The 17,135-nt window shown below is 38.1% G+C and overlaps 1 protein-coding gene across 2 annotated transcripts in view; it reads left to right on the forward strand.

Moving 5' to 3' along the window:
- The window catches only part of LOC117411008 (ezrin-like), a 41,490-nt gene that overhangs the window by 11,396 nt on the left and 12,959 nt on the right, over positions 1–17,135 (forward strand). The window contains exons 3-7 of one of the 2 annotated variants that reach the window (XM_034018006.3): positions 2,953–3,036; positions 4,578–4,673; positions 12,119–12,393; positions 12,827–12,910; positions 13,072–13,218. In XM_034018006.3, the coding sequence (XP_033873897.1) occupies positions 2,953–3,036; positions 4,578–4,673; positions 12,119–12,393; positions 12,827–12,910; positions 13,072–13,218 (686 nt within the window). Of the gene's footprint in view, positions 1–2,952; positions 3,037–4,577; positions 4,674–12,118; positions 12,394–12,826; positions 12,911–13,071; positions 13,219–17,135 lie in introns of those variants that run through there. The other variant, XM_059025224.1, reaches the window with a different exon arrangement.

Consider the following 17,135-nt stretch of genomic DNA (forward strand, 5'->3'; position numbering starts at 1 on the left):
GCATTCAGAACTGGGCAGACGCATGGCAAATGACATTTAATAGAGAAAAGTGTAAGGTACTGCACGCAGGCAATAAAAATGTGCATTATAATTGAAGAGGGAATCTATGAAAAAGACCTAGGAGTTTATGTTGACTCAGAAATGTCTTCATCTAGACAATGTGGGGAAGCTATAAAAAAGGCCAACAAGATGCTCAGATATATTGTAAAAAGTGCTGAATTTAAATCCAGGAAAGTAATGTTAAAACTTTACAATGCATTAGTAAGACCTCATCTAGAATATTGTGTTCAGTTCTCGTCACCTTGTAACAAAAATGATATTGCTGCTCTAGAAAGAGTGCAAAGAAGAGCGACCAGAATTATCCCGGGTTTAAAAGGCATGTTGTATGCATACAGGCTAAAAGAATTGAATCTATTCAGTCTTGAACAAAGAAGACTACGCTGTGATCTGATTCAAGCATTCAAAATCCTAAAAGGTATAGACAATGTCGACCCAGGGGACTTTTTCGACCTGAAAAAGAAACAAGGACCAGGGGTCACAAATGGAGATTTAGGTAAAGGGGCATTCAGAACAGAAAATTGGAGGCACTTTTTTACACAGAGAATTGTGAGGGCCTGGAACCAACTCCCCAGTAATGTTGTTGAAGCTGACACCCTGGGATCCTTCATGAATCTGAGATTCTGGGATCAATAAGCTACTAACAACCAAACGAGCAAATTGGACGAATGGTCTCCTCTCGTTTGTAAACTTTCTTATGTTCTTATTTCCTTATTTCTCGACCAGTATACTTCTGACATTTCAAATTGCTTAGGTGTGCTCATAATTTAACTGACTTTCTGCATGCAGCTCTGCTACTGTCTACCTACTTTACTGTCTGATTCAATAACCCCACAAAAAGGCTTCAGGATGAAAGTATCGAAAATAGCCCCATCTTCTCAGTTATTGAATCGTATTTTGTCATATACTTGTACTTGCTAGAACCGAAGTGATTGTATTTTATCTTGCTCTTAATTGTATTAATACTTGTATTGTGATTCTTGAAATGTATTTGTTTACGACTGTAAGCCGCCCAGGATAAGGGTGTCTGCTAAGAAATAAATATTAATAATCTTTGAAGGGCTGAAAGCCCTTGTGGGACACGAGTTAAGAAACTGACCTTTGGTGGGCTTATAGATGAGGATTTGAAAGACTTGTGGTAAAATAATTGACTTGGTAATCTGTCTCCTTCACAGTTTAATAAATGTACAAACATGAACAACACGCATTTATGTTGCTTTGGGTTATATTGTACAATATTACCAAATAGTTTGAGTTTAAACCAAGAAAAACCATAAAAAGTGTAAATAAATCCATAAAACTAAAACCATAAAATGTGTATAATCTTTATATGCAAGTAGTTTGTCACGGGGCTACAGAGGTACTGTTGATCTCTTGTTTCTTCTTTGTTGCAATCTTTAAAAATTGATGAATAATTCTCTGTCCAGGTGGGGCACCACCACTATATAAAGATTTGAATCAGTCGACAGCAAGTCACAATCCATCACAAGACTCATTCAAAAACATGTCATAAAACCGATATCTGTTCTGCCCATATGCATGAATTCTACAGAAGACCTACTTGGCTATCTGTACACAAGCATTCTAAATATCATTTTTTAGATCCTCAAAATTACTGTAAAATGAGAAGCGTTTCAAGTATGACTCCGAGCCCCCCCCCCCCCCCCCACCACCACTACAAAAGGGGGTGTATCTCAGCAAATCTTCACAATTGAGCTTAAATATTCGGCCTGGTTTCATACCTGACCTGTATCTTCCACTACACAAAATATAAGCAAAATCTAAATCTTGAGGCAGGGATTTTCCTGGATTTTGGTTGATTTGACACGGAATGACCCTGTTAATTGTTGAACTCTACATGTGGAATAACTAATACTTTAAGATGTAATGAATGAGGCCTTAAAGTATCTCTTCTCAAATTTACAGTTGGGTTTATGGAGGCAGGAATAGCAAGTCCTTCCACTGAATCTACTGGATCTTAAGATTGAAACTAATAAGCTGCAAAAATGAATCATGTTATTATAATGTATGCATTTTCAGTATTTAATGCTTTCATTTTCTACCTGTATAGCACGAATGGCCACATTGCTTGAACATGTTTACTGTAAATCAACTTTGGAAATATGTTTTCCTGTGTAAGCTGGGTTTGTCCTCTAGAATGTTTTGCATACAGTGCAGTATTTGTCATTGACATTCTTGAATCTTATCTGGTGAGGGAAGATAGCACATCAAACAGCATAGTGTGTAAAACCACCGTGTCATTTAAACAACTTTTAGTTCACAATTAAAATGTATACATGATACATATACTGTACATTGCTATCTTTTAAGAAGCAAAGGTCCCAGTTTCTTCAAATTAACCATGATCTTGTGGGGTATGGGGGGCTTTTTAAGCAAAATATAAATTCACTTAATCAGTTTGTGGAGCAAAGAAATGTTGCTTGTGTTTGCATTTTCCTAAAACACTGTTTCTTGGCTTAGTTAATTGAATTGGGCCAAAGTCTAGGTATGAAGTGGCCTTCTCTATGGAAAATGTTAACATTTATGTATGTCTTTATTACAACAAGGTTGCCCTTCATTTAAGTCAACACATAGATTACAAAACCGAAGAACTGCTATATTGTTCCAAAGTTCAAATGATGGCTTAGGAAACATTTTTCAATTTGTCAGTTTTTTGTTAAGTATGGAAAACTACAAAGTGATAGGTAATTCAATATGTTAACGTAAACATTATTCAGCAGGTTTCATTCGACTTTGTTAATTCTATACGGTGATGCAAAACTTTTGGCTATAGCTGTACTTCATTATAGAGTTATAGGACTTTTAAATATCACCTCAAATGTAATGTTTTTAAGTAGATATTTGTCCTAATATTTTTGCATTTGTTTTTGCCAGATCAATGTTCGAGTTACCACCATGGATGCGGAACTGGAGTTTGCCATCCAGCCCAACACAACCGGCAAACAGCTCTTCGACCAGGTTGGTTTCTTTTAATTCCTTGGCTTTGTTCTGGTCTGTGCTCACGAACGTGTTATCAGAAATGTAAATGTGTGCTGTATATGGCAGTAGCTGTTCTTATCAGCCTTACTTTTAATGTCAGTTATCTACTGATGTCTTGGATTGTCATGCTGTAAAAAGCCTTTTGCAAGAATGCACTAGATAAAAATGTTACGGGTTCCCAAGAAAAAGTAAATATTTGAAAGATCCCTCTTTTTTTATTGTATTGTAGAAAAATCATGTAATTCACCTTTAGGAAAGCTGTAGTCCATCTAATATATAATTTATGAAAAATACACAAAAAGCAATACCCTCTAATACAATAACTACTGCAGTCATGGAAGCAGACATAGAAACAAATTTAAAGACTACGACCCAGAGGCAAAGAGTAGAATATTAATTGATTGAATTAGTACCTGACCCTTAAGTCTTAAGGGTCAGGTACTAATTCAGATCAATTTGTAAGAGTGCTGTGCAGAGAAATATGGACCACAGTGAGTCGCAATGAAGGATTTAAAGGTATGGACAGCTGGGACCTGCCAGGTTGGAGCCCAGTGTTTTAATTTAACCACTATATTATGGACGAGTACTAGTTCATGTTTACAGTATGTATCACAAGATCAATAGATTCAAGGGAACCTGAAATGCGTAACCTGAGCTTAGTTAATTATTGTACATTTTTGTGGCTTATCTGAACCTATTTGTTTTTTAAACTACAGTTCTTGTCTCCAAATGCCCCCTGATACATGCATTTATAAAATTCCTGTTTTACCTTATACACTTAAGTTGAGACATATAAATTGGTAAATTCTCATACACATATTAGTAAATGTAAGAACTCAAACTGATAACCAGGGCTGGATTACAGTGTTTACTTATACAGGTCTTGAACGAAACAGCCCTGTTATCACTAGGAAAACTGGCTTTTTAAAATGTGCTGTTCTGCTTTGATAATAAGGTGGTGAAGTTTGTTTCTTGCCAATCTATTATTAACTGAGCTGCTCTTTAATCCAGCACAGTACTACTATCCAGCTGGGATCTGTGACCCCCTCCCCCCCGCCACCCCCACACACGCCCATTTAAAAAAAAAAAAAAAAAAAAATTCCACCACACAATTCTGCATCATGGAGTATTGTAGTTTCTGCTTTCAATAAGATATTGTGTGATATATTTACAGAGATTCCATTACAAACAATCATTGTATAGTAATACACCTGATCTTAGTGCATTTTGAGCAAACAAAAAAGCTTATTTAAAGCCTGGGAAAGTTTGTTACTGGTTTAAATGGTTTGCAATTTAAACATGTATGGCTAAATAAGCCTTTAATAGCTGGATCACTTTTGTCAATATTAACAACTGGGTGGATTAGTTATGCTGTTGGCCCCATTTATTTATTTATTTATTTATTTATTTAATTTATTTGGCAGATGCCTTTATCCAAGGCAGTACCCTTTTATTTATTTATTTATTTATTTTATTTGCAGTGTACAAGTTAGTCAGCTTTCTTTAATTTTATTTTACAGGTGGTTAAAACTGTTGGATTACGTGAAGTGTGGTACTTTGGACTTCAGTATATGGACAGCAAAGGGTACCTGACATGGCTGAAGCTGGATAAAAAGGTAAAGTTTCACACCCTACCATTGGGATATATAGTGGATAGCAGTGTATGTCTTTCTTACGAAGATGAGACTACAGTGTTGTTGTTTTTTTAACTGATTCATTTGTTTGAGGTCCCTTAGTAGGAAAGATTTAGTAATTCAAATGACTGACCTAAGTGTTTTTTTTTTGGTTTTTTTTAGATAAATAAATAAACCCTAGAGGTTTACTTTGTCTTGTGAAATGGCAGTTCTGACCTTTGACCAAACACTGACAGTGTTTTACTGCAGGTGTTTTGTGCTGAGGCAGCGGACCAGTGTAGCTGGTTGTCTGGAACATTCTGAACCTTTGGTCTATCGGAGCTTTTTTAATCACAATGTGCTAAATGTGTGTGTGTGTGTGTGTCAGTGTGGGATGTGGGTAATGTAAAACGTGCTCTAAAAAGAGGATTACAGGGAGAATGTTACAATATACACAGCTTAGTAGTTTAAATGAGTTCCAGGGTTTTTCCATTTGAAGAAGTAATGGTAATTGGAGGAACTGTAGTATTTTACCAGCACTGTAGAAACACTGTAGAAATACTGCCCCTATTTCTGCCCCTATCTATTATGCAGGGCCTCTGCATTCAGACGTTCCTGCTGTGATGTTCAGATGGCTAGTTTTTCTTCATAGCAATGTGGTATACCACACTAGGCTCTATACAGGTCTAGCTCTCGCAAGAAAAAATAACATGAGTTTGTATTCTTCCACTTGCTACATCCTACATTATTATTCTTGCAGTACACTTCAGAATGTGAAATATTGCAAGACGTCTTTGGCTATATCGTACTTGTGGTATAAAAGGGATAAACCACACATTAAAGTTGTACTTATTAGCTGCATTGCTACAGCTTGGTGCATATAGGCATAGCACAAGATGGATTTATCCGAGAGGGTGCAAAGGCTATAATTACAAGAATACAATAGAATATGTGTGACAAGCTAATGTTTTAAATGTATTAAAAAAAAATAATAATAATAGTCCCAAATAATAAACAATGTCCGCCCCACAATAATACAGACACGGTCACCAGTCCTTGGTGTGTGCAGTAGTGCTCATGGTGGGTGATTTTAAAAGTTTATAATTTGTGACAATGGTGAGGTGCTGTCCGGTTTAGTGCTGGCCCATGGTGACAGCTCCGGATCTGTGTTAGCCGTCTAGTAATGCACAAGACAAACAAACAAAACACTTGCGGTACTTTTTACGTGCAACAGGGTCTCTCGCAGTCCTTCTCAGTTAATATACACAAACCAAGGCGAAGGAACAGATTACGATTCTCCGTCCCCTTTTGTGCTGTCACACATGACCCCTTGGTAAACGAGTGCAACCACCTCTCCAATCTGCGGCTGCCGCGTCGTTTCCCTTCCAGGTCAATGCGTTATTGCTGGCCGACTAGGAAGGGGGCGAGACTCAGTTATATCGGCATAAGTGTTAATTGCTATCTTTGTTCATACAGTCTCCTACACATTTACAAGTACCAAAACAAGGTAGTCTGGATTTTCTACATTTGCACCTCCAGAGAAGAGCATCTAGTGGTGCAGCCACATGTTATGAGTTGCATACAGGATGCAGGTACAGGTGGAAGAGATAGGAGAACTGGTGTCATCTGATCATCCTTGAGTTCCAATCCCATTGTTGTAGAAGGTTAGGTTTCAAGCGAGTGGCTTCAAACCAAGTTAAGGCCTGAAAATGTGCCCTTCTGATATGGTGCCTCACAGCTTCGGTTGTAGAGGGCAGAAGTTCAGGGTGCACTGCTTTATTGAAAAGTATAACTCTTGCTTTGTCTGTTGTGGCCACATTGGGAACTTTGTAAACTCTACATATGAATGACTCTACATTCACCATTGTTTCCTCATTAGGAGGTTCTTGTCCAAGGCCACAAAGCAATGTTTTGTGCTGGGGGAAAAAAACAAACATTGAAAGCTGTTTTCTTGGTGTGGCCAGACAGGAATGTGGTTCTATCACTGCCAGCTATGGCATGGAAGGGTAGAAGCAGCTGTGCCATTGAGTGGTCTAAGCCACATGATTTAATCACCTCCCTCACAGGAATGAACTTTGGCTTCTTATGTGTTCCTGCCTTCATCCACAAGTGTGTGCACCTCATACTTTCATAATGTGCTATGAGTAACAGTAATACATCTGTGTCACGTGCAGACACCACAATGGTATCAGAACTTCCATTCACACAGTGAAGCACAATCCTAATGTCTCCCTCCTCATAGAAACCTTCAAGGTGTGTAGCATTAATGTTAGGGTCATTGCATGCAACCTTTGTTTCCTCCAGGAATCCCCCCAGCAACTACAATTGACTTGCCTGAATGTGAACTGCTAACTAATTCCTCAGATAAAAATCGTGCCAGGTCAGCTTTGTTGTCAGGGTGGGATAGGAAACCATGCCAGTCCTCTGGTAATGGTACATCTTCTGATGTGCTCCTCTCCTTCTTTTGGCCCTGGTTCCTGCTTTGATTGAATCCTGATTTATACCTGTCAAAAAACGTCAATGTGAGCATATCCTGAACTGGAATGGTAGACCGATTGCGCAAAAGCATCTGCAAAGTCACCAAATGTTTTTGCATTGTTTGGCCTCCCCAGAGCAATGACCAGTGCTTGCCCATCTATTATGAGTGTGGCACCATTGGGGATTTCAGTTGTTGCTGGACAATTGATGCCCTTGGTCAGCTCATCAACAAGCATTCATTTCTGCCCAGTGCGGAGACTTCCATTCATCTCTGCTAGGGACTGGAAAAAGCTCATGCTTTTAGTATTTCGTCTAAATAAACACTTCTGTCTGCTTCATATGCAATTGTAAGTCTTTGTAGGATGGACCTGTGTGCTTTTAATAGTTTGCCTTTTTGATCAGATGCTGTGGGAACATCATAGACATTTGAAAAAGTGAGTGACTTGTTGTTTTGGCAAGGGATCGGAGAACCTTTTTGGTGGACTTCCATTTTCAGATAGAATAAGTCTGTCCCTAACAAATTCTTCAACCTGCCTCTGGCCAAAGTCTTTTTTGCTTTAAGAAGCACATTTGTTATGTCCATTGTTGCTTGATCTTTTGTCGCAATGTTTTTCAGTGTCTCACCCTGCATTCTGTGTTCTATGAACATGCCAAATCTCTTAGTTGAACAACTTGTTCTTCAGCTTCAGAGTCTTTGTGTCTACGGCTCATACTTGCTTCCTTGTGAGTAAGGGAGTCGTCTAAAGTGAGACCATCAAGTTGCCTTGTGTCGGCTGCAATTTGTGCTCATAGGATGAAAGACAGAGCCTGTCTACTCAAAGCAGATACAGTTTGTTATTCCTACTGTTCCTCCTCCTTTTTTGCCTGTTCCATTTAACCATTCCTGTCCCTGATCAGGAGCTACTTGGTTGAATTTGGTCTTTCCCACCTTTTACTACAAAATTTCTCCTTTTGAATTGCTCAAGGACCTCATCAAGAAGTTGGTTCATCTCTGCAAGATAGATGACTCCCCACTTCGCATAATTTGTATGGTCATATCTGTGGCAATAGGGAAGCATGCAACGGAATGCTGACAAGTACAGCTCCCATAATCCCTCTCTTTGTGCCCTGATGAACATTAGTAATTATTTTACCATATGTAGGTATTTCCACCACAACTTGAAGTTTGGATCTGCACAATGGCTTTCACCAAACTGGGATAGCACATCTCTGAACCTCTGTGTTGCCAGAATTGTAATTCAATGTTCCTCGTCTTCTTCAATATCTGCTTTCTCAATACTTTCTTTGAATTAATAGTCTTCATTCTGCAGATACATCTGCCACATAGCTTGGACTGTGATTTTGTGTGCCTTTATTGTTTTCTCATAGCCTTTGCCAGCCATTGCATGTTCTGTTGTTTTCTGTCCTAGCAGGCCACTCAGTCCAAACCTCCAAAAGCCCTGTAGACTGCAATGCTGGTCTATTGCCTTCATGAAGTTCATTGCAGTGTGAAGACCACTAAGTAGGGATCAGAAACTCTTGATACTCTTTATTTGCCCATTTTAAGTTGCATCAACTTGCAAAACAAGGCTTCATCCACAGTAATAATGACATACTCCTTGCCATACAAATTGCCTGTATACTTGTATCTTTGAACAACTGTTTTCAGGGTGTCCATATTATGAGCCGGTGCAAGTATCAGGGGCATGTATCCAATTGTTTTAGGAGGATCTACATCACAATGTTCTTGGTTGAATTGAATCCATCCCTGCTTTAATGCTTCAGCTTCAGCATTAAAGCAGGAAAATCATTAGGAAAATCATTTCTTTAGCATCAGCTGTAACTTCAGGTTGGTTGGCTTCTTTGCTGTCGCAGAACCACTCTACTTGCACTTGGAACTTAAATTGCCTCTACTCTCAGTCTTGTCACATGGAATAATTGTGTTCAGGACATCAGGCTCATTTATAGTTTGTGAAGGTTGAAGATCTTTTAGGTTTGATGTTTTTGCAGGTGGTCCTCGCCTGGTCCAAGGTGCCTGATCTCTGTTTCAGGGCAACATGTATTAGCGACAAGAAAACATCCTCTTGTGGCTTATATGTGGGTATCTTGCATTCAGTGTCTTCAGGTGAGTCTACTATCTGGGCAGTTGGTATATGGGCAAACTGTTTTGGAACCATAACTGTGTTTTTTAAATTCAGTTTCTTTGTCCAAAACATGGAACTCCTAAACATCTCAAACAAGGTGGTTTAACGTCTCTTTGAAGGATGTTCTGGACTTATGAATGATGGAGGGATTTCTTCACCTGTTTCCCCACAAAATTCACAGTAACTACTCCAAACCTCTGTCAGCTCCAAAATATGGCCCCTGTCTGATGCTTTCTGAATTTCCTTACAAAGCCATGCCATTGCAATGTCATTATCATTTGCAGTGGCTTGTGCTTTTAGATGTTCTCCTCAAGAACAGTGTGTAACGCTTCAAATGGTACTTGCCCTCTGCAGCAATCAAATCACTGCAATCTGATAATGGGATACTGAGTATGTGATCAAATTTGGCTGCCTCAATACTTTTTACTCGTATTAAAAGAGGACACCAAATGAAGTCTTTCTTTCACGGATGCCTGACCAAACATCCATAGTTCCCAATCTAGAGGCTGTGCTGAACTCCAGAGCTTGGCAGGACCACAGCTGGAACATCAGCATGGCTGTGGTTTAAAAGCAGTTGACTCCAGTCTTCCAAGTTTGCCTTTATCTGTAAACCATGAGTAGCATGATTTGTGCCACATAGGCAATTCCTGTGATGCTGCTGCATTTAGAACTCTGTCTATGACATCTGTTTTTTATGTCTTTCAGCTTATGTCTTTTAGTGGCAAATTCCTGTATTTTCTGTGTTCTTTGTGTCCCACCATTGAGCTTGTCCTTCTTTTGCTCTTGACATGCGATGCACATGGACAGTGTAACACTGGTGGATCTTTTAAAACTACAAAGTGGTTCCATTTTTCCTTCACCTTGTAGCCTTTTGATTAGCGTATTTAATTTAAGAGTGTAGTACATATACTAGGCAACTATATAAATCGTCAGGTCAGTGCTAGGAGGGATTACTGCACTACAAGCTAATGCTGCAACTCTACTAAAACTGACCTAAATTAAAAAAAACAAAATAAAAGCAAAGTGATATTCTGAATATTTAAGGCTAAAACAAATTCATCTACTACTAGGACTTGTTGTGCCACAAATTAGTCTAACACACTGGTTTAGACAGAAAATATTTTCAATTGGGGAATAAATAAAAATAACTCCCAACAACTTATTTTGACAGTGCTAAGCAAAATGTCGTCTTTAATTTAGTTTGATCTCATTTAATTGAAAGTACATACCATTCAATTAATAGTCATTGTTTTCTGTTTTGAACAAATACACAAAAAATAGTTTGTCTGTATTTGTAAATGTGTTTTATTATTTGTAAGCTTGTAATAAAAGGTTCTAACTGACAACTTTGTAAAAAAAAAAAAAAGATATTGATCATGTAGGAAGGTTCTATGTTAAAATGGTTTGCTACACAACATGTTCAGTACATGGCAGCTACTTAAATGGTTGTTGTAAAATATCAAACTATCCTCCTATGAGTTGGAATTATAAGGGTTTATCTGCACGACCATCTCCACCAATCAGTAAGTCCCTCACTAACTGAACAGCCAATTAACTGAGTTTTTAGGATAGTGCCACCAGGAATAGGAAGTCATTTAGAAATATCTCTAAATGAATTACAGATATCTTTAAATGATCAGGAAGTTATTTAGAGATTAAATGATACATTGTTGGTTAACAATCAGTTCTGTGTTTTAATAAAAAAATAAAAAATAAAACTATATATTGCATTATCAGATATGTACCTAAAACTATATTGACTCTTGCATGGTTCTAGCTGCAGAATTATTTAACATAAGCATTATTTAAGAAGCATAATTTCCTGTATCTGATTTGGTTTTAGATACGTACCATTCAATTTAAATTCAGCTTATTTTATAAGCATAATTTCCTGTTTTATATGATTTTTAGTTAATTATTTTTAATTTTGAAAAAAATAAATACACATGTGCGCAAAACAGTTGGACTGTGTACATGCTTTTATATTATTATTATTATTATTATTATTATTATTATTATTATTATTTCACATGCTTGTTTTTTGTTACATTTCCTTTACTATAATGTTTAATATTAAAGGATTATATATTATCTAAAATAGATTGAAAAAAAAATTGATGCTTTTATAAATTGGGTCAGTATTTTTATGGTGTCTAGCCTAAATGCACAGTACAAAGTGTAGAGTTTTAAACAAACAATTGTAATATGTGTGTGACTGACACCTGCAAAAGAAAATGTATTCAGTCTTTATCTTTATATATACTTTGTGCCTGAAATGTCATAATGAAATGTCTAGATAATCAATATTTGTATGGCCGCCATTTTGAAAATAACTTTGACCATACCAAGAAACCCCTTTTAAGACATGTTCATATAGTTTTGTAGTTAATGGATTTGTGGATGCCTAAAATGTAAGAAAAGACACTTCGATCATCATTTCTATCCCAATTAGTTCAGAAGTTAGAGGTATACAGTACAGTTGGTGGCCATTTTGTTTTTCCTAATTGAGGGTCAAGAACACAAATTTCACAGTATTTTTGGATTCAGCAGGTCAAAATCATCATTAGGAATCCATTGTATACCACATTAACACAATGTCTTAATAACCCATTTTCCAGACCTCTATTTAAGACCAGATTACTGTTACAGTAGTTTAATGTTAGATACACAGACGCATACCTTGCACCGGCGTATAAGTCGCTCCCCCCTTTAAGGGCCCCACAAAAATGCCTAGAAAATCGACTTCTACAATGGTTTTTACGGTAAGATATTCACATCCTGGCTGGATATTTCTTTAAAATGTGTCTTCTTTAATACCTGTTGTTTCATCTTTTGTTTTTCTAAAAGGTTTCTTCCCAGGATGTGAAGAAGGAAAACCCTCTGCAGTTCAAGTTCCGTGCCAAATTCTTCCCTGAAGACGTGTCTGACGAATTGATCCAGGACATCACACAGAAGCTGTTTTTCCTGCAGGTGAAGGAGAGCATCCTCAGTGATGAAGTCTACTGTCCACCAGAAACTGCTGTTCTCTTGGGTTCCTATGCAGTCCAGGCCAAGTTTGGAGACTTCTCCAAGGAAAATCACAAAACTGGGTATCTGACCTCAGACCGTCTCCTCCCTCAGCGGTAAGTCATGCTGTTACTGACATGTCATGCTGTTACTGAGACCTGATCATCCGATTCCAATAAACCTTCAGTAGCACAACTTTCCTTGTGGGTGCGTTCAGTCATGGTGACCTACTTTTTGAATGAGTTCTGACATGCCGCTAAGTGGTTGATCTGATGAAGGCAACCACAGCAGAATTGCTCAACCAAAATTCAATGAAACTTCACATGAACCTTTTGTTTCACAGAAATGTTTGATACCTAGTTTATGGGTGTGGGGTTGATTTTGTTATATCCGGATGTATGCAGTTGTTCTGAAAGCAAATCCAGGGGGTGAGGTCAGCTGTACATGTATTTGCATGAGATCTAGGACCTCATCTGAATTGTAACACACTTGTAAGGCCTTTTAACCCTCACTTTTTTAAAAAATAAATAAATATTTAATTGCATTTAGTGTTCTGGAACAGCACAAACTCTCCAGGGAACAGTGGGAGGAGCGCATCCAGGTCTGGCACGAGGAACACCGTGGGATGCTCAAGTAAGTTGTGTTAGAGGCCTAGTTTAACCTGATTTAAAGTCACTGCCACATACAAATGTGTGGGTTTTCTAATTTTTTTTTTCACTTAGTTAAATGATTCTTCTACTATGAATTAGACACATGTTTCATTTACTTCCTTCATGAGTATGCTCTTTTAACAGGGAAGATGCCATGCTGGAGTACCTGAAGATTGCCCAAGACTTGGAGATGTATGGTGTGAACTATTTTGAAATCAAAAACAAGAAGGGAACAGATCTCTGGCTGGGTGAAGATGCCCTCGGAGTGAATATCTATGAAAAGGAAGACAAGTAAGTGATCGATCGTGTGTGTGTGTGTTTTATATTCTTTTTATATATATCTATATCTATATCTATATCTATATCTATATATATCTATATATCTCTATATCTATATCTATATCTATATCTATATCTATCTCAGTACCATAAAATGAAGAGTACATTATTTCCATGATATTAAAACACATATTTTATATGTAGAGCCATGTCTGCAGAATTATCCCCCACAGGATGCATAGCCTAGTGACCAGGATCTAGTGCAGGCACCTGTGTGTGCATTTAAAAAACAACTGCCAACAATAATCCATTGTAATGTGACATTCTCAGCACAATTTAGGGACTATCGGATACTGGGGATAAATGAAGGTGCCCATTTTGTAGCTTTTTTCACGTGTACCATTTTCACGTGTACAAGCTGTAGATATAGGTCCTGGTGATCTACTTTTTCATGATACTGATGGTTTTTGACATACTTGTTAAAACAGCGTAGGAGCTTGTCATATAATATGGTAACATTAAGAGGTGACGTGACCAGTTGGCTTGAGGTTGATGTGACTCAGTGTACAGTTAGCAACAGGTGTCCTGAGGCAGGTTTTCATGTCCTACTACATTTTACACCTGTATATGCTGTAAACAGCAACCAGGCTTTTCACAAGAATCTTTTGGTTACAAGTATGTGCTTGGCAAGGTCTATACTTTCACCTGTGAGGTGTACTTTGAGTCAATTCAAAGGGGAAGGTGACCCTGACCTCGGCATGAAATTTGTTGTAGAAAATTGTCTGCCTATTGCTTTACCAAAAGATAATTAGATAATGTAAAAAATATACATATAATGAAAATGGTCTAAATTGAAGGGCTCAATTTGGCTGTAAATACCTGTGCACCAGATCTTCAGGAATTTCAAGAGATACAATGTGCATTGCTAGAAAAAGTCTATCCTATGTATTTTTGAGGAATGATTTAGTATGTAGGAATTAGTATTTGTCATTCACAAGGTATGGCAACATAGTTACTAAAGTGTTGCAATCCTTGGTAATTGGTAGGTGGAGTAAAGAAATATTCAATAAATCAGTGCAGGTACAGTACTGGTATGCACTTTTCCTTGTAGTTTCTACTGAGGTACTTATTTCAGGAAAGGGAGTGCCAAGCACAGGGTGTTCTCTTTTTCTCTCCTACAGCGACATGTGCTGTACCCATGGATACGCACAGACTGGTTTTTCAAGCTGCACAGCAATAGATTGTAGATTGTGTGGCTAACCTAACACTGGGCCCTGTTTGTGCCAGAACTCTGGCTGCATACAATGCTTCCTCCACTGAGAAACAAACTTGTGCACAATATACTTAACCCTTTGCAGGCATTACAGGCACATGTTTCTCATGTATGCAGGGTGATTGATAAACCAAACACAGTAGGTAAAACAAAACATAACAGACATTATCAGATTACAGGACAGAATTAGGGCAGAATTAACAAACCCCACATTGTGGACAATTTCCTAATTTGTGCTGCGCAAACAGATTATTCGGATAGTTTTCCACAGAAATCAGGTGAGGGTCTTCGGTGCTGATTGGGCAAGTTCCCATTCTAAGTGAAACGGGAAACAGCTGCTTGGATTTGTGTGGATTGCTGTTCTCAACAGTAAGAAAAGCAGCAATCATTTCAAATCAGAACAGCTGTTTCTGTAGTCCAAGATTAGTGCTAGTTGGAGTCTGAAATCAGACGTTTTTTTAAAGGTATATGTTATATTGTCTTGGTTATTGTCTTTCTCAGCAATTTGCAAGGTTGCTAATTCCAGTATCATATAAGTTACCACCACTTGCTTTTTTTATTCAAAACGTGCATACATATACTAGGCTTGTGTAACGATAATAATCGAATTATTTATCGATTGGGACCCCACGATAATAAATCGATAATATTTGAATGAAATCGAATATTGCATGAAAAGAAAAATGTGTCTTGTGTATATATATGAACGTAATCTGTGTTGTTGCTTCTAAAGGTTACTGAGTGCGCCTGTGAACAAATACAGGATGATGATGCCGAGATCAAGAGTAACCTGTTTTGTTAATGTATTTTATACATATTTTGTTTTAATTCAGCCCCCCAACTGTAGCAGTCTGTCTTGATCAAAACTAATAATATTTAGCATTACTACATTGTAACTTGCCGCTGTTTCAGAAAGTGTGGGTTTTTTTTGGTTTTTTGTGGGGGTTTTTTATACTTTTTCGTTTTGAAGCAATGCACTATCCGCAACCTTTTTCATTTGATTGCTGTCTGAGTCTAAATGCCGCAGGATCGTAGCTCGACATATGTGATCCAATGAAACATTGCAGGTTGTACCAAATAGTTTACCACCAGTAGAATGCAAAATTATTGTACGTGATCCGCTGCAGTAGTAATTGTAGATTTAATTCATTTTGGAATGTTCAGTCACTTAGCAATATCAGTTGATCTCCTAGGACACTAAACCCTCCCCAGATGCCCATATCTACCAATCAGTGAGGAGAGTCCAGAGTGGTTATTGGCTGCTGTTAAGTGTCAATCAATAAATCCTGTCCTGTTTTCTTTTTGAAATTGAAACAAGCTTATAATCACATCAGGAACCTGGACCGATACACATAACTTAATTGGATTTAAGTGCAGGGTAAAAGTACACACAAAATAGGCAGTTTTCACAGTGAAGAATGAATTTCACGGTCAGTGTCTCGTGTTTAGGCCGTGAAATAGGTAGGGCCTTAGTAATGTACTGTATAAGTGTAAGTGAATCCACGTGGGCGAAACGCTTCTCTGAGCACTCCAGTATGTGACATATTTTTGGTTGCGACATAGTATGTATGTTAAGGGCGAAACCGGTGGTCTGGCAAGTCTAGTTTTGCCCGGGCCAGTCAAGGGCTTCTGGGCGAATCCTGAAGTTACCACTTTTTTTCGGCACTCGCCCGAAATCTAGATTGGCCCAGAACTTGAAAGTCCACTGGGCGAAACCCATTTTTTCAACAGTTTTCACTGAATTTCGGGGCTAGCCTGAGTGAGTTTAGTTTCGTCCAGCGCTTCAAAATCAATGCGGGGCTAATCTGGTTCGCCCATGCCATTAATTTGGGCGAGTCTAGTTTCTTCCAAAGCTCCAACATCGATGCTGGGCCAATCTAGTTTTGCCTATGCCAATTATTTCGGTGAGTCTAGTTTTGCATTTCTACACTCTCCTCTACCAGCTTCCAAGTGCACGTCAAGGTACCTGCCTCGCCTCCACTTCTGACAACAATGTAGCGACTGTGTTCTGGGTTTCCAGTGGTGGTGCAGAAAATGCAGGACACCAGGGTTGATTTTAATAGCGATTAAAACCACTCTTTTTTTTTTTATTAGCTCTCTCTCCCAAAAAGTCAGTCTCTCTCCTGCATATGTGCAGGCAAATGCGCCACACATAGGTGGGTAATAACTCAATTACTCGGTACCCAATAAGGCATTACAAGGAGACTGAGTGGAGAAGCAATAGAAAGTGATAAATCAATTACAAAGTGCTAGTCGACAATATGTAAAAAACATGCACTAATAAATTAATATTATAAAAATAAATTATACAAGTGACAGACTAATATACTGCCTGAAATATAACAGGGGTATCATTGACCCCGTTACAATCTTAACTATCTTAATGAAGACTAAACAAAAGAAGATTTGAACACGAACAATTAACATATTATTTCTCTCGTGTGTGTGTGGCGAGTTTGCCTACACGTATGGAGGAGCGAGACTTTTTGAACTCACTTTTTGGGAGAGAGCTAATGAAAAGAGTGGTTTTAATCGCTATTAAAACCAGCCCTGGTGTCCTGTCTTTCCTGCACTGCCGCTGGAAACCCAGCACACAGTCGCTACATTTGTTAGAACATAAGAAAGCTTACAAACGAGAGGAGACCTTTCGGCCCAT

The sequence above is a fragment of the Acipenser ruthenus genome, chromosome 6 (genome assembly GCF_902713425.1).
Source record: "Acipenser ruthenus chromosome 6, fAciRut3.2 maternal haplotype, whole genome shotgun sequence".
Classification (NCBI taxonomy): domain Eukaryota; kingdom Metazoa; phylum Chordata; class Actinopteri; order Acipenseriformes; family Acipenseridae; genus Acipenser; species Acipenser ruthenus.